The sequence below is a fragment of the Protopterus annectens genome, chromosome 5.part0 (genome assembly GCF_019279795.1).
Source record: "Protopterus annectens isolate FY-2018-M chromosome 5.part0, PAN1.0, whole genome shotgun sequence".
In the NCBI taxonomy this organism is placed as follows: domain Eukaryota; kingdom Metazoa; phylum Chordata; order Ceratodontiformes; family Protopteridae; genus Protopterus; species Protopterus annectens.
The window spans coordinates 977,191,231-977,216,513 of record NC_056735.1 but is presented as its reverse complement, the minus strand read 5'-3'; the positions used below and the strand labels follow the sequence as shown (position 1 = coordinate 977,216,513).

The following is a 25,283-nucleotide window of genomic DNA, read 5'->3' as shown; positions in this document are numbered from 1 at the left end:
CTCAGACAAGGAAACCACTAAATGAATTTGAGTCACCTGGGCTGTAGTCAGCGCTTTTCCCTTTACACCATAGTGCTGGTAAGATTTCATAACATAACTTTCCTTGCAGTATGTTGTGAATGCAATTGCCACCCTAGATCTTATTTAGTTTCCTGAAGTATTTTGTTTGTGAAGGAACATAACTTCAGTCATCACAGTTTTCTGTCAGAAGAGGAGCATTGTAAGGCAGTACTGTAGTACTTATTTAACAAGTGCCCAACACAACGATCCATAACAGAAACCATGCTTAGTATAAAGGGTCACAGTGTGACAATAAAGTAATTTAGGCACCTGTATGTAGACTGCCTTCATAAATTACCATTTCTTACTCACTCTCTTTTGTGACTTCAGCATTAAATTTCATTAAATTTACATGCAGCAATCATCAGGTAATCAACTACAAAATGCATTCCCAAGGAGTACTCTTCACACAGTAACTTCAGGGCACCTCACTGCTGAACTTTTTCCCATAACTGGAGCTGCTAGAAAATGTCAGTGTATCAACAGCATATTAACACTCAACAAAAAATGTATAGACACACGTGGGACTTTCAATATACTGCAACAGAGTTTTCATTTAGCTATGCATGAATACCATGGTTTAGTAAGGGTAGCAGTTTTGTGCAGCTGTTAGGAGCATTTAATTCGTGAATGCGTGTTTGTCGAACATGTAAATGTCGGTAATCTGACATTTCGCTTATTTAATTTGTTGGTGATCTCGAGTCGACAATGTGGATGTCGATGTTGTAACTTGTCGATGTAGTCATATAGATCCATATATATATATATATATATATATATATATATATATATATATATATATATACTATATATATGTGGATACATGTGTGTGCATGTGTATGTGTGTGTGTGCGTGTGTGTGTGTGTGTGTGTGTGTGTGTGTGTGTGTGTATATATATATATATATATATGTGTGTGTGTGTGTGTGTGTGTGTGTGTGTGTGTGTGTGTATGTGTGTGTGTGTGTGTGTGTGTGTGTGTGTGTGTATATATATATATATATATATGTGTGTGTGTGTGTGTGTGTGTGTATATATATATATATATATATATATATATATATATATATATATATATGTATATATATAGATATATAGATAGATACATATAGGTATGTGTGTGTATGTATGTGTATGCATGTATATGCTCTTACATGTATATTTGCTTGAATGTATATATGGAAAACTTAAACATTTATATACTCTTATTCAGTTGTGAAATATCTTGCAATGCTCTACCAGGTTCTTATCTACTCTCATTGTTTATTTTGTACACTTGTATTTTCAACCAAAAGGGGGAACATCCCCTTATTGTATACTAATGGCTGTAAAGTCTACAATCTATATGCAACTACTCTGTAATGTCTCATTTTTCTTCTCTCTGTAAACTTATGGAGTTTTTCTCCCCAGGACTTCACTGAAAATGGACACTTGTCGTCCACTCAGACTATCCTGGCAAACAAATGTTAAATAAATAAATAATGTCTATGCCTTTTTTGTTTTATGATGTCTTTTGTTGGACAAGGTCAGCAATAACCTTCCAAAATCCTCTGACATTTCATCTTCAGAAACCACCTGTTTCAGACTTGCTACTAACTCTCTCTGCCTAAAGATGGTGCCCTCCAAATATTTTCTAGTCTAGCATGCTCTACACTTTCAAGTTTTAATGTTCCAACTTCATCTCATAGAGTTATAAAACACTGAGAGAGGGAGTTACATTTATTTATTGTAGGTTCATAAGTAAGTACCAGTCACTCAATCTGCAGACCATTACAATCCTAGCCAACTATATATATATATATATATATATATATAGTCAACAGTTCTGTCCATAAGGAATGCAAGCCAAGACAGACCACAGGAAAATATTAAGCTGCTCATCAAGTTATTTAACTTTACCTTGAAGGTGGCAGAGGTGCTCCTCTGCTTGATACAGAGGTATAACCCAGGGCAATCCCACAATCTGGTTTCCCTCTTAAGTTGAGGATGTAGAAAAAAATCTTTTGTCCATTTAAACTGTAACAAACTGCTTACTTCGGCTTGATGTGCAGTAAAAGTTTGTTCTAGAGGTGAGGAATATGTTGGGATATGACTATCATATCAACACGTTTTATCTATCTGACGACGTTTTAGTTTGTTTAATTTGGCATTTGTTCTGCCAAGGAAAGAGTTCTGAATGTTTCCTGGTTTGAAATTTGAAAGGCTAGACATAGATATCTATAGAGAAATTATAGAGACTGAGTACAGAGAAAGAGAGGTCTGCCAGTCTGTCCTGATAAATAGGATTTTTTGAGGCTGTTGATCAAGATTGTTCTCTTGTTCCTAGTAGGCCCTTGGTTGTAAAACTATATTTCCTGTGACAATCTCCACTGTTTCCTCCATGACATCCAGCCTCACAGTAGTACACTCAAATAAAAATGCTCTGCTCTTCAGCGTCATCCTCCCCAGCTCTTCTAGATTCATCAGTTCCAAAGTCATCATTTTTAACCAAGGTTTCAGTCTGTATAGTTGAAGCCCTGGATTGCAAAACATCCATTTGCTCCTGCATCTCAGGGATATTGTGATGTAAAACACTTTCATTCTGCTGTGCCACAGTGCTGTTTGTGATCACATTCATTATCCATAACAACTCCTTTTGTGGAAGAATGCTGCTGTGTCTCAGCTCAGCTTAATCACTGTTCACTATTCATGGTAGTAGCACAGGCATTGCTTTGTTTTTTTAAAACATTGCCTTTCATTTCCAATATAGGCATTTCATCATCCATTTTACCAAGTCTGAACACAATTTTCTTTTATGTTATACAGCAGTGAACCCTCCTTTTCCCTGACAGCGGGGTTTACTTTTAGAATCATCACCTTACACAAGAATTTAGTTCACATAATGCCACCATAAACTTGGTAAAGCAGTTTTGTCACACACCCTTTTTCTTTCAAGTCTTTAGTATAATAGCAATGTTGTTTTTCTTCTTTTGGCTTTTCCAGGTTAGGGGCCGCCACAGCGGAACTCCGGTCCGCTAATGATTGGCAGTAGATTTTTTAGCAGGTGCCGAGGTGCCAGCTCGATGCCCAGCCTTCAGTGAAGGCACGCTCATTCTACGCATGTCTTTCAAACACCACTCGACCACGTGGAGGACATGCAGACTCCACGTAGAAGGCACTCCTGCTGAGAATCGAATGGGAGAACCTCTTGCTGTGAGGCAACAATGCTACCGCTGCACCACCGTGGCTTCCTTTAGTATAATAGCAATAAAGTACTTTTTTTTAAGCTGCCCTTTAACTGCCATGGAAGCCTACTTTTATTGCTGAAGCAAGTCTCTCTGCATACATTTTCTTGTAGATATACCCCTTCCTAAGTGTTAACATTTCACAACTCAAGGAAAAACTTGAGTTTTACTTAGGTGTCTCATACCGTTTTATCATCATCATCATCATTATCATCATCATCAGCCCCCTTTTCCCATTTTCTACATGAGGTCAGGGTGTCATTTCACATGTCACCATCTCTCCCTATTCAATGCCACTCTTCTACATTTTTTGATACTCCTGCCTGATTGTTGCAGGTGTTCTCTCACACAATCCATTCACCTCTTTGCTGGATGTTCTTATTTCCTCTTGCCTTCTTCCTGTCTGTCCCAAATCTTCTTCACCAGAATGGCTTCTGCTTTCCTGCACATGGGCCTAAACCACTGTAATCTGCTCCCTTTGGTGTTTTCTGAAACTGGAGTTACTTTGGCTTCTGCCATGTCCTCATTTCTTTGTCTGTCCCACAGTGTGCATCCTACCACATGTTTCAGGCACTTCATTTCTATCAACTCTAGCTTTCTCATCTGCTCTGCCTTTACTATCAGGTTTCTGTAACATATAGTAGTATTCATCACACCACTGTTTTTCACACCTTACTTTCCAGCTTCCTTGGAATTCTTCTTTTGTATACTACCCCAGACACTCTGTCTTAATTGGCTATACCCTTCTGATTCTACCTTTGATGTCCACTTTCAGACTTCCCTTCTCCTCAACCACCTCTCCCAGATACTTGAAGTTGTTAATCTGTTCCCCTATTTCCCCTTCTAACTTAATTTTCATCTTCTTTTGATTTCCCCCATTTGCTACCTTTGCAACTGTCTTATCTGTACTCAGTTTCATCCCACGTACCTTCAGTTTTGCATTCCATTCCCCTACCCTTTGCTGAAGTTCTTGTTCAGAGTCTGCTTATAATGCCACACTGTCTGCATACAACAACTTTGTTAATCTGTCCTCTCTGACCTCTTTGCTAATGTAGTCCATCACCAGTATGAACAATGGTGGGCTCAAAACTGAACCCTGGTACATGCCCACTTTCACTGGGAACTCCTCTGTAAGACCAAACACTATTTGTACTTGAGTCACTGAGTTCTTGTACATACCTTGCACTAATTCTACCAATGTTTCTAGGACTTTGAATCACCACAGGACTGCCCAAATCAGCTTCTTGGTACCTTGCCATATGCTTTCCTCCAAGTCAAGGAATGCCCAGTTGGATTCTTTCCTCATTTCTAGCTTCTTCTCAACTATCTGTCTCACTGCAAACATCAGGTCAGTTGTGCTGCATCCTGATCTGAATATGGACCGCTCATATCCCATCTTACTCTCTACTACTCTGCATATTCATTTATCAATTGCCCTCTCCAGAACTTTGATGCAGTGTGATAGGATTTTGATACCTCTATACTGCCCACAATTGTAAATGTCTCCTTTGTTCTTGAACACTGGCTCTAGTATGCTTATTGTCCAGTCATCTGGGATACTTCTTTCTCTCCATACTGTCTTTGCCTTGCAACCTGATAGAGTTTCTTTGTGCCATTCAGTAAGTCACTTTCCAGAAATTGGTAGAGTGCCTCTGATGCCTTTCTTTGCTATTGCAACTCCTCTCTTCACCTCATTGTTAGACAACCAGCATTTCTTCCTAGAGTGATTTGTCTTTTTTCACTCCCAATTTTTCCTGCCCTCCTTTCTTTTGATGACTTCCTGTTCTTCTGTAGTCCATCACCAGCTTTCCTTATGTACTATGTTTCCATATCTGGTTCAACTGCATATCTGATCAGTAGCCCTTATACATGCTGTTTTAAGACAGTGCCATTCTTCTTCAACTCCACCTACTTCCTCTTCTATTTGAGGTGCCAGATCCCTGAGTAATTCCTTGAACTGTTGTGCTTTCTCTCCAGTCAGCTTCCAGGTCTTCAGCCTTGCCTCTGTTGAACTTAGAGCCTTCTCTAACCACTGGTTGCAGTTGATTGTGGTAACCAGTGATCTATGATGTTGGGTGACTGATTTACTCGGGGTGACTTTGCAATCACTGATTGTACCCCGATGCCCTTTCCATACTAGGAGGAAGTTTGCCTGTGTTTCATGTTGGCGAATTTTGTATGTGATCTTGTGACTGTCTCTCTTTCTGAATCATGTGTTGGCTGCCATCAAGCCATTTTGACAGACAGAAGTCTAGAATGGCCTCTCCTTTATTCCCGTTGCCCCACTCATGTGGACCCAGCTTGTCCTCATATCCTGTTCTGTCTGTCCTGATATGTGCATTCAGGTCACTCATTATCAACACCAATTCCTATTGTCCTGCTTTATCTAGTAGGTCCTACAACGTCTGTCTAAATGTACTCTTTTCCTAACTATCACAACCCTGCTGTGGATCATAGACTGAGATTATGAATATTGCTCTATCATTACACTGGACTCTGATTGTCATGAGTCTGTCACTAATTCTGATGACATCCTTCAGTGTATTCTGAAGCCTCTCTCTCCCCACAATTCCCACACCATTTCTAGTAAGTCATCCTCCTGAGTATCAGACTTTGGATCTCAAACCCATAGCTGGCCTTAGACATAGGCCAACTCAGCTGCCACCTAGGGCATCGGTCTAACAGGGGAACTTCCCAGTATTGCACTCAACACAATTTATGGCTATCTGTTCTTTAACCTACAATTAACACTTCATTTTTTCACAGTACAGGTTTTCACTTACTTAGGCCCCTTCTTTTCAACAACCAACTTTTCTTTCTTTGCAAGGGGCACCCTATCTGTGCTCCATGTTTTTCCACCACACAGTTCATTTACATTTCACTAACCTTCTCCATTAAAATCTCATTCATTGTCACAGGGCAAACAGCACAATATAAAATGTTATAGGCTTATTTCCGAGTATCAGTTCTGTTTCACTGTTTCAGAAACAGAACTTCTAGCTTCATAAGCACTTCAAACATTGTACAAACTATATTTTAAAACATGTAGTATAGTCACTAGTTTCTAAGCACATAATTCAAAACTGCTTAACTTATTTTTTCGGAAAAAAAAAAATCAGTGCAATAATTTTCCTCAATACACACCAGGATACACACTTTAGAACTATCTAAACTTAAGTCAGTTTAACAGTTTTTATCAGTACACCTTTTTTCTCAACAAGATTTAATACTGCAGTAAAGTCTTCCAATAATATTAAATCACTTACTGCTTCACTTTTTTAAACACATCACCTTCACCTTTCTAGACTTTGCATTTGCTAGTAAGACTTTCTTACACTTGAGAAATGTCCACAGCTTTTCAGCAGTCACATGTAATTTTGCACCATAGTGCTTTACCCTTCATGGGTCTCACGTCTATGATTAATTGTGCTAAGCTACTTTTTTAGTTTAAAAATGAATCACAGTGCTTGTCATACTGCTTTCTGCAGTAGTTTATTTCACCACTATTCTTCAGCACATGCTTCATCACTCAGCAATATTTTCGCAATGCACTTCTTTCAACACCATAGCCAGCCTTAGGCATAGGCCAACTAGGCGGCCGCCTAGGGTGCCACTGTAGCAGGTGCACTTTTCCAGTATTTATTTGGTGTAGGTAGACCAGGATGGGGGCACCTGGGTGGTGTGGGGGGGGGGCACCGTGGAGCACTTTTGCCTAGCGCACCAGCTGACCTAAGTCCACTGCTGTTCAACACGTTATTATATTTATTATGCATACCTTTGGTAAGCAAACATCCAGCAAGCCACTATGCAGTTCTTCTGGCAAACAATCTTTAAGAAATTTCATATCACCTTCTGAAAACATTCAGCTGTGTTATTCATTCCACCACTCTGCGGTAGCGTTATCGCCTCACAGTAAGACGTTGAACTGTTCGATTCTCAGCTAGAGCGTCTTCTGTGTGGAGACATGCATGAATGGGCGTACCTTTGTTGAAGGTTGTGCATCAGGGCTGGCAACCCGGCACGTAAAAATCTACTGCCAATCATTAGCGGACCGGAGTTCCACTGTGGCGACCCCTAACCAGGAAAAGCCGAAAGACACAACAACTCTCTGTTCCATACAATTTTGTTAAACTTAGTTTAACAAGTATTTCACTTGCATCACTCTCAGAGTCTAGCTTCTGTTCCTGGCTCTGTATGGGTGCAGCAAAAAGAAGTCTATGTCTTTTTAGCAATCGTGTAATAATTCATTCAACGATGCTTCTTTGAGTGGGTTTCTCCCATGCCCCAGTTATATACACACTGGTTTAGTCTCACAGTAACTCCAAAAAATTTGCATATCTTCACCTTGTGCTTAATCACATCAGAAATTACACTTTGCTAAAATTGTAGTATCTCAGCATGTGTGCAATCAATTCTCTTTCCTTCTGTTGGATGTGTTAGCACACAGACAACATTGGTTTTACAACTGGGCAAACTAACTCACTAGGTATCAACACTTGTAGGAAGTGATGCAGAAACACATAACATTGCAGTTTGGTATGTTTTTCACCAAACCATGCCTGGCAAAGTACACCAGCATAGTCATTTCATGAATTATTAGCATAATGATAACATACACTTAGCGTCATTGACTATTCTCAGACTTACTCTTCCAAGCTTTTTTGCCCCATTTTCCCCATAAGGAAAAGCTACTGACAGAATAAATTGAAGTAGAAATTTAAAATTACATATTAAGCTTTACTCCTCTGTTTTAAAATAAAACATTCAACAACCCCAAACTTTCAATTCTATTTGCATCAATATTTTTTAGTTCGACAGTTCCAACCAGAATGCACGTTCATGTACTCTGATCAGTCTCTTCTTAATAACTTGAACTATGATAAAACAAAATTCACCATTAATAACACAAAATTATTAATTGATTTATGGTCTTGTCTCTTTTCAGTTTCTATACCTCTTGTTAGATACTCCAGTCTGTGAGTGCCCAAAAAGTCAAGTCCTAATCTTCAAGACTCCATCTTCTCTTTCTCTTTGCACTAACTAATTTAACTATAGCTACAAAAGAAAGCATAACAGCTGGCTGTACCTTACATTACTATGCACATATCTGTAAAACAACTAATTTACAATTCCATTTTTAAGTTAAAAATGGTAAATGTTAACATAAAACACTTCCAGCAATTCATTACAAGCTAATACTCTAAACAGATGGAAAGAAGGACTTCTGGCTCACTAGTGATGTTGCGATGTCACTCAGTGATACCTCCTTCCCAGATGGACACTAAGGAGGGTTTGAACATACTTAGTGGTATTGGAAAATATTCATACTATTCATTTTTGCTTGAAATTAACACTTTAAGCAATGTTAACAGAACTATGGACATTAGATGGCAGCAAGCTGATGGCAAAGGCATATGTGAAATGCAAAGGCTGCATTCCAGTTTGTGTTTTTGCACATGATGAAATACTTGATGAGCAGTATAATTCACACTTACACACTGAAGCATGTCTGAGAATTATCCTAGAGAGCAGTGCTCCTATATAATTATCAAAGACAGAATTAACCTATGAAGTCTTATACAGCTCCTCTCATAGGTTTTGGACCTATGCTTCCACTGGGATCCCATACTAAAACAGAACATTTCAAAACTGAATCAGAATTTCAAGGCAGGTGCAGTATACTTGTTAGTCACATTTGCATTTAAATATTCTCTTAAATGGTGAAATGAACATAATGCCTTACGAATATATATACGAAATTCTGATGAAGAAATTGTCTGTTGCCAGCTGCTCTGAATGATAAAGGAAACCTTTGTATCTTCAGTTACTTTTAGAGTCAGTATACTGTTTATATTATACAGGCCAGTAGCGTTATCTTTAATAAATGAATTATTTGCATTGTAATTTTTAATGGTTCCATTTACTACTGTGATTCGCCAATATACATCTTCAGGCTTTGGATATCCTTGAGTGGAAGAAGCAGATAGATTGATAGCCATTCCAGCAGAGACACGACCTTCTGGTGATTGCATTATTACTGGTTTTGAAAAATTAGCTAAAAAGAAAAAGACAGATGGAAAATATCACATTACTGGCAATTGTGAAGGCAAACTTATCAGAAAACCAACACGGTCAGGTTAATAAGCAATAACAAAATCATGATCACATGCATTGCCTCTCCTTAAGGACACCTTTCCAAGGAATGAAGGTTTCGTATCAGTGATTAAGTAAATACCTTTAAGTTGCATAGTTGTAATACCATAAAGAATTGGATATAGGTTTCATTAATAAAATTAATTATCAAAATATATGCTACTGCAATAGTCTATCAAATGCAAACAATTGAATCACTATTTTTCTGTTTCATTTGGATTTATCAGAGCATGCCTTGTTATATGTTTGCATTCTTTGATGTTTACCCAGTCTCATGCTGTGTATCATTTATTAGAGGTAGACCTATGTGGGATACAACTCAACTTTAGAAATTATAAAACACTATTACATAAATGGTAAAATAAAGCAGCACTAGGCATAGCTAAAGCTTTTAATAGGCTACATATTATTTTTTTTTCTTTAAACTGTTGAATAAATTAAATTTCCTTACTAGATAAGTTATAATGTATATTACAACATATGTGAATGTATATAAATACCCAATTACCCAACACATTTCACACAAGTGCTGAGTAAGTGTGTATCTTTTTACCATATATTTTTTAAATTATATATGGATACTTTCTTGTTCTTTGTATCAACAAACACAAAATCTTCAATAACACCTTTATCATATATGTTAATATACCTTTCAAAGCCAAGTTACCCCATGAAGGTCATGTATAAAGGAGTTTGTGTATAAATTCATTTTTGAAATAATTAAACTGTTTTCATGTAAAGGGGACTTTCTAATTCTAAAATATGTCACTTTTAATTTAATTTCTTCATTGTAACGATGATCATTAAGCTTAATAAACTTATGTTTGTATTTCCTGTATGCTGGGCAGCTGTGCATGCATTTTCTGATTCCAAGTCACATTGTCCTGCATTCCGATGATGTAATACAGGTGATAAAAAGTTTGTAGGCATGTATTCTCTAGTCTGAAGCTGATTTCAAGTTGACACAGATTTTTACAAAGTCAGTTAATCAGGCAAGCAGATAATAAAACAATAAATACATAAATGCTTTTATATTCAAATAAAAGGTAACAAAAGCAAATTGCAACACAATAATGGATTAGTACTAGAATGGAAACCATTCACTGAATGTAATGGGCTTCATCACAAGGTAGAAGATCAACCTGTACGTGAGATTAGGCACTGCAGGCTCTACCTAATGGGAAGCCAAACTGCCTGCAGTGCTGAGTTTCATTAAAGGTATAGCTGTGCTGCAGGATTCAAAGATCAGAGTCATAGAGCCTGGAACCATTCATATATGCACTTTCATGTAGTGCAAGCAATTCCCCAAACTCCTGTAGAGATAACTCTAAGGGTCACATTTTCAAAATTAGATATAATTCCCTAGTGGGTAAGTTGACCATCAAAATCATCCTCATCTTGGATGGGGAGAATTCAGGTATGATGGCCATGCTGTCCTACAGGTAGAGCTCATACAATAATAGTGTTTAAACATGCAACTACTCCTGTACATCAGACCCTGTACCCTGATGGCAATAATGGATCTAATAAATAGGTGGAGCTGCTGCATCAGATAATGTTGTTCAGATTCTGTGGTTGCATCAAGCTCCCAGGTAAAAATCAGACTATACTCAGAACAGGTAAAGAGTTTCATCAACATAGAATGTTATAGAAACTCATTACCTATTCCTGACATAATGGGAAACCCTTCAATTCATTTCTTCAAGGTATTGAATTATAACATGTTTGACCCTTTTATGGGCATCACAGTGGTGCAGTGGTTAATGTTGTTCCCTCATAGCAAGAGGTTTTCCGGTTTGATTCTTAGCTGGGGTGTCTTCTGTGTGGAGTCTGCTTGTCAATCCTGTGTTCACATGGGTTTCCTCCAGGTACTCTGGTTTCCTCCCACATTCCAAAGATATGCATCTGAAGCATTTCTCCCCTGGCCTCCCTTGGAAATAGGTTCTGTCCTAGTCGGGCTTTCCTGGTCATCAAATGTTAAATAAATAAATGACATCATCAGAAAGCTCTACCAGATAACACAGAGTCAAGAAGTAATTGAGCAGCTGCTCAACATACAGTAGATATTCTTTTTTCGGCTTTTCATGGTTAGGGGTCACCACAGCAGATCACCTGTCTGCTCATGATTGGCAGTGGAGTTTTAAAGTGTTGAGTTGCCAGCCCAGCACCCAAACTTCCACAGAAGGCACACACACACTCTAGGGCCAATTTTAGAGTGTCCAATCCACCTACAGCATATCTTTGGGATGTGGGAGGAAACCCACGTGACCACAGGGAGGACATGCAGATGCTGCACAGAAGGCACCCCAGCCAAGGATCAAACTGGAGAACCTTTTGCTGTGAGGTGGCAACCCTAACCACTGCACCACTGCGGCCGCCCTACTCAACATACAGTAGATACAAACTTATACAAACTTAATAAATATAAACTTGCTAAATATAGCTCAACTGATCTAACCAAAATAGAAACTATGTATTTTAGAATCAGAAAGCCAGCTTTGCATGATAAGAGCATAATTACATCAAAAACAAGAAGTGCTAAGAAAACCTTTAAACACTATCTTTATTTATTGGATGAAATAGGTGGCTTTAGCCATGGATCCAATTACAATCATGTTGATAAATTCACTCTTATAGCATTTTCCATGTAGGGTAAATTCTGAACTTGACTTGGGAGGTAGGCTTAAATGTAAACTTCAGACAAATTAAATATTATGGCCAATACATGTACCACAGAGGCTGATAACCTGATTTCAAGAAATATACTTTTCATGATTATGTGAAAAAGACTCAGATATGTGGATGAAAATGAATTTTAATAGCCTAACTATATGGTCACTAACCACACCATAATGTTTTCTAACAATTTTGACCTTACAACACATAAACAATATTTTTCTAGTAAATTAATAGTTATTGCCACTTCTGCACGGAAGCATATATCACATATATTTAGCCTGACAAAAGTGTATCCTGTCTCTTGCTGTCATAAAGTAATTTAATTTGTTATTTTTCTGAAGTAAACCTCCTGTGTCCCAGTTTACATTGTTAAATTATATACAGCTAAAGTGCAGGTACATTTTTGTTCTAATCCAGTAGGGTACGTTATGGTTACATCTTTAAACAGCACTTTGTAGAATACCTCTTCAGCACATGTCTGTACAAACCATCTTATATGGCATACAGTTCTAATACATTTGTGGCACAAGCATATGAATCATTCTGATATTCACAAATGACATATAATTATTTACAAAATTCCAGATAGCTGGGCTGGCAATATCTCCTTTTGTGACATTTCTCATAAAATTATTTGGAAAGTATTCAAATGCAATTACCATTAAAATAACTTTAGACTGTGATCCTAGCATCTGTGACAAAGGAGCAGTTGCATCTTGAATTTTAATGAAAACTAACATTTTACTACAATTCTATGGCAGATTATTTAAAAGTATACAAATCTCACTTTCTGAAGTAAACACATAGGTTGGGATTCAAAGACATGTTGTGGTAATGAATCAGATGCACACATTTGTAAGATGTCCTTTATAATGTAAAAGGGTGACAGAATATCACTCACAACAAGTCACAACCAAATTGAGAACTACAATGATACCAAGAAACCACAATGATACAGAGTGTCTGGGTACACAGTAAAGCTCAAATGTATATAACTAAGAATGCTATGAATGAGTCACACATGAATGCACACTTATCAGCATTTGGCCAATATACTCCATTTGTACAGTACAGGAAGTGACAGAACTGCAACACAGAGAAGAAACACTAGGGAGTCAAGGTGGACATGAACTTGAGAGCTTACAAACTGAAGAAATTCAAGGACCCATGCTACTCCATCATATATGCCCTGACTGTGACGTAGATCACTTGGCAATGAGCTGACTAGGGGAGGTGGGAAACAGTGCAACACAAATATAACACCTTTTATTGGACCAACACAGATTTTACAGTTACTCAAGCTTTTGGACTAAGAGAAGTCCTTTCTCTGGAATTAATAAGTCACTGACATGATGGCATGAGATATACCTAAGAATCCACAAAACCACGCAAGTGAGGCCAAGTGCATGGACAGAACCAATGATATGAAGCCAACCAAAAAAGTCCAGCACAAATAGAGTGGGTTAGAAAATTACTTTTATTACATAAAAAGTGGCTAACCCAAAACAAACAGGCTGGTTTCGGCTCAAAATAGCCTTCCTCAGTGTTGGCTTCATGAGATATACCTAACCCTATACATCCTCCACTTATTTATTATTTTTTTTTTTCCAGTTTGATTACCGGGGAAGCCCACTGGGCCCTGAGACCCATTTTCAGTGGAGGCCCGGGGAGAAAAGCTCCAGATGTACAAATACAAAATACAGAAATATAAAGTATGAATGATACATTGAGGTGATCAGTTTGTACAATAGAAACATTCATTATTGCAACAAAGTCAAATACTACTTCACTAAGGTTATTCTAAAAGGTTATACAATCATAAGCTGTTCTTATAGGGTAATTTAAGACAAAGCATTATTTGAGCACATGAGCACATTCTTAGAAGGCTATACATTTGTAAAGGCATTCTTATAGAGTAGTTTGAGAAAATGCATTATATAAGCACATAGAGAAGAGAGTTAAGAAATCTATTTACAATATTTACATGAAGCGGTATGAAGATAAGTCTTTGGGACATTTTGAGTGCAATGGAGCACTCCATGTGGTATGAATATGTACTTGGATAGTTTTTAGTTGGGGTGGACTAAAGGACAGCCTCACCTTTTTACACTCTAGGTAGGATATTTGTGAGTTTTTGAATAGTTTTAGGTAGGGTGAAAGCAGGTGCATTTCCACTTAGTGGACAGATGTTTGAAAAGCAGAGTTTTGAAATTTTCAGTGCTGATATTTTTCTTAGAGAGGAAGGGAGACAGTTCCAAGCCTTACTGATAGTGAAAGAGAGGAGAAGTTGGCCAGCAGGACTTTTAGGTTTGTAGAAAGCAATCAGATTTTGATGTTCAGATCTGAGAGATCTCTTAGGGGTGTAGGGAGGAAGGATATTAGCTAGAGCAGGACAGTTAGATGGCTGAAATATAAGTTTGTGTGCTGTTGTGAGCTGCAGATAGGTTAGGTAGTTTGGTAGTTCTAGCCAATTTAGGGATTGAAGGGAAAGGCAATGATGGGTGGAGTTTTTACAGTTGGAGGCACATTTAGAGATTTTGTTATAGCAGCTTTCTAGTTTGGAGGTGCTGGAGTATGACAAGTTGGTTAAGAGAGGGGCTCCATAAAGTAAAGAGGGCAAAAGGTAGGTAGTGGCCAGAGTGTGCCTTGTGGTGAGAGAGAGAAAGCGATTATTCCTGTATAGCACGCCTAGTTTTTGATGTTTTTTTTTAATATTTTGTTGAATGTGTATGTTGAACTTTAGGAATTCGTCAACTGTAACACCGAGGAGTTTTGCAGAGGGAACAACTTCAATAGTGGATTTAGAGTTGCTAAGGACTTTGAAAGTATCTTTATTGAAGGAGTAAGATTTTCTAGGGGAGAAGAGGAGAATTTTGGATTTGTTAGCATTAAGAGAGAGGTGTTTTTTATGCATCCAGTTTTCAGTGGTTGTGAAGGCAGCTTGGGTTTTGAGAAGCAGTTCAGAGCTGTTTGTGGCAGAGCAGACTACGGTTGAATCGTCTGCGTATTGAATAATTTTGGCTTCATGGATAGTAGAATGAAAGTTATTAATAAAAATATTAAAAAGCATGGGTCCCAGGATGGATCCCTGTGGTACACCTGTTGGTGTAGGTAGGAAGGAGGAGATGGAGTTTTTCCATTTGACTCTCTGAGACCTATCAGATAAGTAGCTAGAGAACCAGGATAGAGAATTAGGAGACAGATGCAAGTTTGATAGTTGAAGGAGAAGATGATTATGAGAAACAGTGTTGAAGGCTTTAGAGAGATCAAGCAAGACAATGGAGACCAGGTGACCCAAGTCTCGGGCTTGATTGATAGTTTCTAGGTAGGATAATAGAGCAGTAGTAGTGCTATGACCAGAACGAAAGCCATGTTGGGTAGGTGTTAGAAGATGGTTCTTGGTTAGAAAAGTTGGGAGTGGACACACTTTTCTAAGATTTTAGAGATAGGTGAGAGTAGAGCAATGGGGCGAAAGTTTGAGATGTTGGTGTTCTTGCCTCCTTTGTGCAGTGGAAGGATATAAGCTGAGCGCCATAATTTGGGGACGTAAGATTCATTAATAGATCTGTTAATAATGATGCTGATCGGGAGTGCTATCTCATCTGCAGCACATTTTAGAAAGGAGGAGGGAATATTGTCAGGGGCATTAGAGCAGGGTTTAAGTTTAGATAGAAGTTTTTTTTATGAAGTTAGTAGAGACTGGTTTGAGCTCAAATCTAAGGGGAGGGTTATCAGAGGAATTGGAAGGAGAATGAAGGGGAACAGAAGGGATATTGGTAGGGAAGGTCTTAGTTAGGCCAGATATTGTTTGTAAGAAGAAAGAGTTAAATTCTGAGCATAATTCTTGTTAATATTTATTTGGGTCAGGACTGGGATTATTTTTGGAACCGGGATTGAGGAGAGAGTTTATTGAGTTCCAGAATTTTTTGGGGTTGTTGTTATTGTTAGATTGGAGGTTGCAGTAATAGGATTTTTTGTCCTTGGTAATTTGTTTTACTTGGTTACATAGTTGCTTATATTGGAGCAAGGTGTTGGGCAGTTTGTTGTTTTGGAACAGTTTCCATAGTTTATCCCTTTGATGCATAATTTGTTTAGTAAGTTTAGATAACCAAGGAGCGGTATTTATTTTTACCCTTTTATTTCTGATAGGGGAGAGAGAGTTAAGTGAATCTAAGAAAACAGAGTTGAAGTAGTTGACAGCAGCATCAAGAGGGAGAGTTCTAAGGTCTTGCCAGTTCATTTGTTTAAATAGGTTTGAGAAGGTTGTAGGGTTGAAGTTACTAAGATTACGAGTTAGGATGTATTGATGTTGGTGAGGGGAAGAGTTGGTAGTACGATGAATGAAGGCTGGCAGGTGGTCACTAATGGTATCTGGAATTGTTCCAGAATTAGCGATTTTGCTTGGATTGGAGACTAGGATCCAGTCAATAGATGAACCTGGGGGATTAGCTTTGTTGGGTCTAGTTATATGCTGGATTGTTTGGGTGAAGTTATAAAAGTTGATGGCAAGGAAGGGGGAGAGAGAGTTAATTTTATTCCAGTCGATATTTACATCACCTAAGATGTATGTTTCATAGTTAACTTTAGTAGAAGCCCATTGGAGAATGTCTTCAAGGATGGGGATATTATTTCCAGGGGAGATATATAGGGCAATAATACAGATATTTTTGTGTCTATTTAGTTTCAGTAGTCCAGCTGTAAGTTCAGTATTTTCAAATTGAGGAACTGGAATTTGGAGGGGAATTATAGTTAGTGATTTAGAGTAAACTATGGCAGAGCCTCCTCCTTTTTTTATAGGTCGGTCATTTCTAATAATATGGTATCCAGGTGGAAGTATTTCTGAATCAGAAATATGGGGTTTAAGCCAAGTCTCTGAAATGGCTAAGATGTCTGGTTGGTTGTGGGTTAACCAGGCCTGGAAGAGGTGGACTTTGTTATTGAGACTTTGGGAGTTCAGGGTGAAGATTTTTAATATGTTTGGGGGTGGGGGAGAAGGAGTTGGGTGATTATTGTTGTCAAAGAGAATGGGGCCAGGATTGGGGTGGATATCTCTGGCTAAAAATATAATATTGAGTAGGAAAGACTTGAAATATTTTGGTATAGAGATAGAGGGTTCAGTTGGATATAAGGTTAATTTGTGTGTAAATGTAGTAGCAGTAGTGGATAGTATTCTGTAGTGGAACAGATAAAGTTGATTGGGTGGGATAAGAAAAGAAGAGATAGAATGGAAGTGAGAGAAAGAGTTATGGTGAAGGGAGTTTGAGGGGGAAGTTATTTTTGTTGGGGGAATTGCATAAGCAAAGGAAGAGTAAGAGCTGATATAGGATAAAGGAATCAGAAAGAGAAGGAGGGAGCAGGGGACTTTAAGTTGTTGGAGGATTGAGAAAACCATGGTTGTATAAAGTGGGAGAGAAGGGAGTGTCAGTTGAAGTAAAGAGTATGTTAGAGGTGAGTAATGAAAGTATGGAGAGAAGTAGTTTATCTGAAGTTGTATGAAGGAGGCAGGGATGAAGTAGTAAGATGTTTGGGAAGTAGGAGTATTGAGAGAGAGGTGATAGAGGAAATGTATGAGAGGAGATTGAGGAGATTGGGTAGGAGGAGTAGAAAGGAGAGGCAGAAATTGGGTAATTTAGACTGGGTGGATTAAGTGTAGTTGTAAGGCGGGGAGAAGAGCTAATTGGTTAATTGGAACAAGGAGGTGGAGAGATTGAGGAATAAATGTAGGAGTGCTAGGGGCGGGTGAGATTTGGGGGCAGGGTAGAGGAGCGGAGTGAGCCCGCAGGGTGAACGGAGCGGGTTCAGACAGGAAAGATGAGAGAGTCTGAGAGAACAATCAGTGAGCAGCAGGCTACTGCAATTCACCTTACTGGAAGTAAGGGTGAGTGTTGGTTAAAATTATCTGAGGTGGTGGAGAAAAGGGGAAGCAAAAGGGCAGAAGTTGAGGAGTGCAGCAAGTAGACTAAGAGGTATGTAGGCAGAATTGTACAGCCGAGCTATACTTGGGAGATGTAGCAGGGGGACAGAGAAGGGTGAGAATGTAAGGCAGGACTAGTCGAGAGAGCTGGCCTGGAACGAAAACAGAAGAGTGTAGGAGTTATTCAAGGGTGAGGGAGAGACAGAGAGCAGAGTTAGCTATTTTATCAAGAGAGGAAGGGGCACTTTGCAGTTAAAGAAAAGGTTAGCAAGGGCAAGATAACGAGAAATGCAGGGCTAGGAAGGGGTAGGGCTGCTGGGTAACCTGGCTAGGTAGCAGAACTTTTAATACATATAGGAAAAATAACAAAACAAATTTGAGAAAGTATCAGTTTTACTACTTTGGTTGGGGAAACACGTACTTTATTGCTTCCCAAGGTACAGGGCTCTGGTATAGGACAGCAAGTAGCTTTACTTCTTAATTGAGGAGGCTGGAGTTATTTGCCTGTTGTCCTTAGTCTTCATTCAGGGATGGTCCTTTAGTCAAGAGCAGAGTTAGAAGGTATGAAGCTAAGGGGGTTGGAGAGAAAAGAGAGGAGATAGAGTAGGAAGAAACCAGGTTAGTTTAGATACAAGGTATAGGCATTTCAGTCAATACAAATATTAAGCACATCATTCATGTCAGTGCAGCAGCCTTCAAGTTAACACAGCAATGCAACAATTCAGTCAATAGACTAACCTTTAATACTAGTGATAGGTTAGAAAGCAGGCTAGTTCACAATATTGTTAGCATGTGCAATTATAGGAATAGGCAAGAACACAATATTCTATGCTGTAGGCTATAGCAGGTATGGATTGTAAGTATCTGCTTCAACAATGTGTACAATTCAGTAGAGTAATTGTGCAGATAAAATAAGAATATAAATAGAAATAATAAAAAATAATAGATCACTTTACCCAAGATGGCTCCTAAGGTAAGATGTCTACACAGGGTAAAATAAGCTATACTAGCCACGGTACTTCAGAGGTGCTGCAGTAGGAAAATAGCGGGTTGAGAAGGGAGGCTAGGTGCAGGCATGATCCACACCCAATGCTTGTTGGTAGTTAGTGTGCCGACCCTGCTGGATCTACCTTTAAATAGTGGAATGCCGTCCTATTGTTGGTATGTGTATCTGGGAGGGTTTACGAGTTCTCCTGCTAAGTCACCACTTAAGCATTGGAGAGAACAGCATGGCTTTTATATCAGCCGTATAGTCCTGATGTTGTATTGGCGTACAGCGGTGATATTATATTAACCGCAAATGTGTACTTTCAGTGCTTTTTAGGCTGAATAAGAGTGTGGATAAGGCTGATTAAGAGGCGCTGGATAAACAGAAATGTTGGAAGCGCTTTTGCACTAAGTATTGTTTACACCAACAGTGTCTCCAGACCAATCAATCTATCGCTGGCAGATTAGAGATGCGAGCACCCTCGGACTATGGGGAAATGTAAATAAGAACTAGAGTGTGTGTCGAATGCAAGTCTGCTCAGCTGGGCGGGAAGAGGAGAGCAAAATGAAATAACAACCAAGCGCGTGCGATTGAAATTGAGCGTTTTCCAGGAGAATTAACCCAGGCCTCCTTACACTGAATAAAATAAGTTATTTTAGACTAAAATCCACATAAAAGCAGAGCGAGCTACTGAAATACGAAAAGTATTACAATTGTCCTTCTAAAATGAAAGTGAGGTATCAAGCGCTGTTCAACAGGAGTAGAGTAGCGTGCACTCATTCCACGAGGAAAGTGCAGATGAGAAGCACCTCCACATTCAGAAACTAAGGCAAATTGAACAGTATATGCAGAACACTTAGTCGCTAAGTACAATATATCAGGCAGGACAATCATTAGGTGTGTTACTTTGAGGCAAAGTCGTTTAGCAAGCAAATATGCACATCAGTAAGCAATAAGATACAATTTCAACAGTTGAAGACAAGCAGCCCATAATCATTAAATAGCAACCTAGAAACTTAATTGTGCTTTAATGGGCTAGGCAGGAATTCAAGCAGTAAGTTGACAGTATTACAGTATTACAGGATGCTTTTAATACAAAAACAGCAGTGCAAACACTTACATTGTAAGAAGAAAGAGACGCTACGGCCAGGAAGAACTCACAGCAGCCAGAGGGGAAGTTCCAGTAATAAAGATGGCACCACGCAGATCTTTGGGAATTAATACTCTACTGAAGGAAGTGATGAGGGAAGGGGAGGGGAAACAAGGTGCAGGCTGATAGAGGTGAGAAGGGGCAGAGAAGAATGGGATAGGTGAGCAGGAATCAAGTGGGAGTAACTGTTAAGTATGTAATGAGGGGTGGATGGAAAAAAGAAAAGAAATAGAAAAAAGAGGCAGTGGGTGGGTGGAAAAGGTATCAAGAGCAAGAGGCAGAGTGTGGGAGAAACAGTTGCAGGGATCAGACAGGAAGGATGAGAGAGTCTGAGAGAACAATCAGTGAGCAGCAGGCTACTGCAATTCACCTTACTGGAAGTAAGGGTGAGTGTTGGTTAAAATTATCTGAGGTGGTGGAGAAGAGGGGAAGCAAAAGGGCAGAAGTTGAGGAGTGCAGCAAGTAGACTAAGAGGTATGTAGGCAGAACTGTACAGCCGAGCTATACTTGGGAGATGTAGCAGGGGGACAGAGAAGGGTGAGAATGTAAGGCAGGACTAGTCGAGAGAGCCGGCCTGGAAGGAAAAGAGAAGAGTGTAGGAGTTATTCAGAGGTAAGGGAGAGACTGAGAACAGAGTTGGCTATTTTATCAAGAGAGGAAGGGGCACTTTACAGTTATAGAATGGGTTAGCAAGGGCAAGATAACGAGTAATGCAGGGCTAGGAAGGGGTACGGCTGCTGGGTAACCTGGCTAGGTAGCAGAACTTTTAATACATATAGGAAGAATAACAAAAAAATTTGAGAAAGTATCAGTTTTACTACTTTGGTTGGGGAAACACGTACTTTATTGCTTCCCAAGGTACAGGGCTCTGGTATAGGACAGCAAGTAGCTTTACTTCTTAATTGAGGAGGCTGGAGTTATTTGCCTGTTGTCCTTAGTCTTCATTCAGGGATGGTCCTTTAGTCAAGAGCAGAGTTAGAAGGTATGAAGATTTTAAGAAGAAGGAGACACTACGGTCAGGAAGAACTCACAGCAGCCAGAGGGGAAGTTCCAGTAATAGATTGCTCTTACCTATCAAGCGGAGTACTTCCCCAGTAAAATTTAAAACCATTCTGGATTGTAAGGATTAATGATGGTCATTGGGGAGGGAAAAAACACTCATGGGTGCCTGGATGATGACTGCACCAGTGATGAGGAATGATGGGGCACCCAAATGTTAGTTTTATTGGTTAGAGGGCACTGGAGATAGAAAAATAACTAAAAAAATAAAATAAAAAATAAATAGATATGGTACAGCTAGTAGAATCACATGTTTGTAGAACCCAAGATAACCATATGACTGATATCACAAAATGCATATGCATAATTAAGTAAAGCACACATTGACTATAGCCACATCTATCAGACTGATTACAGTTGTGGGCATACAGCTGTGCCCCCAACCAAAATAATCAGTAATAATTCATACAGGTATTTATGCATCCAACACCTGATGCTCCAAATATATGTAATGTGTAGCTACCACTTGTGAACATAAGTTATGTGCCTAGAACTTTATAATAATGTAGACATAAGAGAATCACAAATATGTTAGAAAACATATAATATTTTATAGGGTTTGTCTCATCTTAAGTCTTTTTGTGAATCCCATGTGAGATATGCAGGTATAGTGGGTATAAAAGTGTACATACACCTGTTAAAATGCCAGGTTTTTGTGATATAAAAAAATGAGACCACAATAAATCATTTCAAAACTTTTCCCACCTTTAATGTGACCTATAACCTGTACTATTCAATTGAAAAACAAACAAATCTGTTAGGGGAAAAATATAAAAAATAAAAAAACGTACAATAAGCAGGTTGCCTAAGTGTGCATACCCCTAAACTAATACTTTGTTGAAGCACTTTTTGATTTAATTACAGCATTCAGTCTTCTTGGGTACATAATTACCATCAATTAAAGAGACTCTGATTAACCCCAAATAAAGTTCAGCTGTCCAAGGAGGATTTTCCTAACATTTACTCAGTTGCCTGCTACAGCAAAAGCCATGGTTCACAGACAGCTTACAAAGCATCAAATTGATCTCATTGTTGAAAGGTATCAGACAGGAGAAGGGTACAAAAAATTTCCACAGCATTGGTTATACCATGGAACACAGTGAAGACAGTCATCAAAAAGTGGAGAAAATATGGGACAACAGTGACATTACAAAGAACTGGACATCCCCCCCAAAACTGATTAAAAGACAAGATAAAAACTGGTTAGGGAGGCTGCCAAGAGACCTACAGCAATACTGAAGAAGTTTTAGGAATATCAGGCAAGTACTGGTTGTGTACTACATGTGACAGCAATCTCCCATATTCTCCATATGTCTGGACTATGGGGTAGGGTTGCAAGACGGAATCCTTTTCTTACACAGAAAAACATCCAGGCCTGGCTAAAATTTGCAAAACAAAACATCAAGAATCTCAAAAGCATGTGGGAAAATGTGTTATGGCCTGATGAGACCAAGGTTGAACGTTTTGGCCACAATTCCAAAAGGTACATTTGGCGCAAAAACAACACTTCACATCACCAAAAGAATACCATCCCCACAGTGAAGAATGGTGGTGGCAGTATCATGCTTTGGGGTTGCTTTTCTTCAGCTGGAACTGGGGTTTAGTCAAGGTGGAGGGAATTATGAACAGTTCCAAATTTGGCTCAAAACCATTTGCTAGAAAGCTTAAGATGAAGAGATATTTCACCCTTCAACATGACAATGACCCCAAGCATACATCTAAATCAACAAAAGAGTGGCTTCACCAGAAGAAAATTAAAGTTTTGGAATGGCCCAGCCAGAGCCCAGGCCTAAATCCAATAGAAAGTCTGTGGTATGACCTGAAGAGAGCTGTGCACAAGAGATACCCTCGCAATCCAACAGATTTGGAGCGGTTTTGCAAGTAAGAGTGGGCAAATATTTCCACATCAAGATGTGCCATGCTGATAGATGCCTACCCAAGAAGACTGAATGTTGTAATTAAATCAAAGCTTGTTGGCTGCATCACTCATGATATATGAACAAAACACAGAACAATATTCTGTTTTGGAGCTTACAAAATACTTACGGCATAACAACCTCAGGACAAATAATTGTTGCTGTACACAGTATTTATAAATTTGATTTCTTTGTTTATTTTGTGCAGTGGGATTTCCTCAAAATAGCTTTTGCACTGATGCTAAATCTTAACTTTATATCCCTAAGAACTCCAGAGTCCTTGAGGTGATATAATTCTGTACAAAGCATGCTATTAATTGAACATGGATATTCTTCATTGTTATTTATTTATTTTGCCTAGGAGCAGTATAGAGCACATTTTAACATTAAATTGGAAATAGTTATTAGCACTATAAATACAAAATGTCTATAAATAAGTATATCTTAATTACATTTGTATTCAGTGAATGTACTGCAAAACAGGAAAGGTAGACATTAAAATGTTGAATATAAAGGTTCCAAGGCTAACACCCGAGGTACCCGTTGCAGATGAAGCTAGACATAAAAGTAATATTCTTAATTCTAACACTAGATATGCTGATAAATAAGTCAGTTTCTTAGTCATCTCATTATATAGATATTAAGTCAGTTTCATGGTCATCTCATTATATAGATAGTCACCTTTTGGATAGCTGGCATAAGCAATAGGTATTTTGACATCAATACAGTTGACTATATTAAATAAATAAATAAATATTACTGTAAAAAAGTTAATGAATATGATAGTACATGATCACTCTGGTGCACAACCATGTTGATTAAATACAGTAATAGTTTAGTGGTCATAACCTTTCAGGATTACCAACTCAAACATTAGCTTCACTAATTGGCCTGTAGTTGTTAGGAACACTTTAGTAACCACTACTATGAGCAGGAACAATGATACCCATTGTTTGTGTTTTAGGAACAATGCCAGCATGTACAAGGTGTTATAAAAGTCCTAATCTCACTAATGAAGTTTCCATTTAGACCATCAGGTCATGTATCTGAATCTCATCTAATGTTATATACAGAATGCTTGACTCATTGCTCTCTTATATTTGGGCAGTCCTGGTGTACCTTCACTTCAGGGAAGATGGGAGGTGACAGAGTTTAACTCCCAAGAGTATCTTGGAAAACAATGATGTTATTTTGTTGATTTTAATAATGGCATTGCATGGCAGTTGGTGCAAAGTTTAAGGTTGCAAGCTGGAGTTCCTGTGTTACATCATTTGATTCCTTCTGCCCTCATTTGCCTACTCTGTGACCTTGAAAAAGTCACTTGACTAGCCACTGTTCCTGGACTGCCCCTGAAAAAGGACTGGTTAACAGCTAGGTGGTAGTGGTATCATCCCAGTCCTTTAGTAAAATGTGATTATCTCTTTGCATGCACACCTAACATACATATAAAAAGTTGTGTTGTCGCTCCCAGTATGGACCTATGGTCATATGCTCTCCTTGCTGTCTTTACAGCTCTCTGCATTAATAGTTTTGACTTTTTACATCTTTTCATATCTAAGGCAATTGAACAGTCTATAGGCAAGACATATTCTACTATCAGTATACATACTTGCTGTCAGACATATATCAACAGCATGCTTATTTACACTACCTAAAAGATAGCCACCTGTACATACATCAGATATTTGATTTTGTGGAAAATGAACAAAAATAATGACTGCAATAATGTTACCAACTTGTTATGTCTAGAAACCGTACTGTGCTACTATACAAGCTATAGTGACCCTCTGTGCACCCCTCAGAAGTTTATCTCCAGCCCAACACAAGCTATATTAACCTGAGGTTTGGGAAGAGTTTTAAAGAAATAATGGCAACAACACCAGCCTGCCAAACAAGTACAGTGACCTTTTTGTGTACCCCTTGAGCAGGGCTGATTTTATACTAGGTGGGGTTCAGGACAGAGGTGATTACTAATCCTTGGTGTTTGGGGGCCAGCATCCTCCAGAAGCTCTGAAGGTATGGATATTCTGTGAAGCATTTATCCCTTTAGTTTTGGAGAGATGACTGTTAAACTGAGGAAGTGACAACAGGCTAAATTACTTTCATCCAGACAACCTTCACCAAGCAGTTATAGTCACTTC

The 25,283-nt window shown here is 38.6% G+C and overlaps 1 protein-coding gene across 1 annotated transcript in view; it reads right to left on the bottom strand.

Annotated features, from left to right (window-relative positions):
- The window catches only part of LOC122802304 (T-lymphocyte activation antigen CD86-like), a 247,519-nt gene that overhangs the window by 21,643 nt on the left and 200,593 nt on the right, over positions 1-25,283 (bottom strand). Inside the window, exon 5 of the mRNA XM_044071949.1 lies at positions 9,027-9,338. Within this exon, the coding sequence (XP_043927884.1) occupies positions 9,027-9,338 (312 nt within the window). The remainder of the gene's footprint in view (positions 1-9,026; positions 9,339-25,283) is intronic.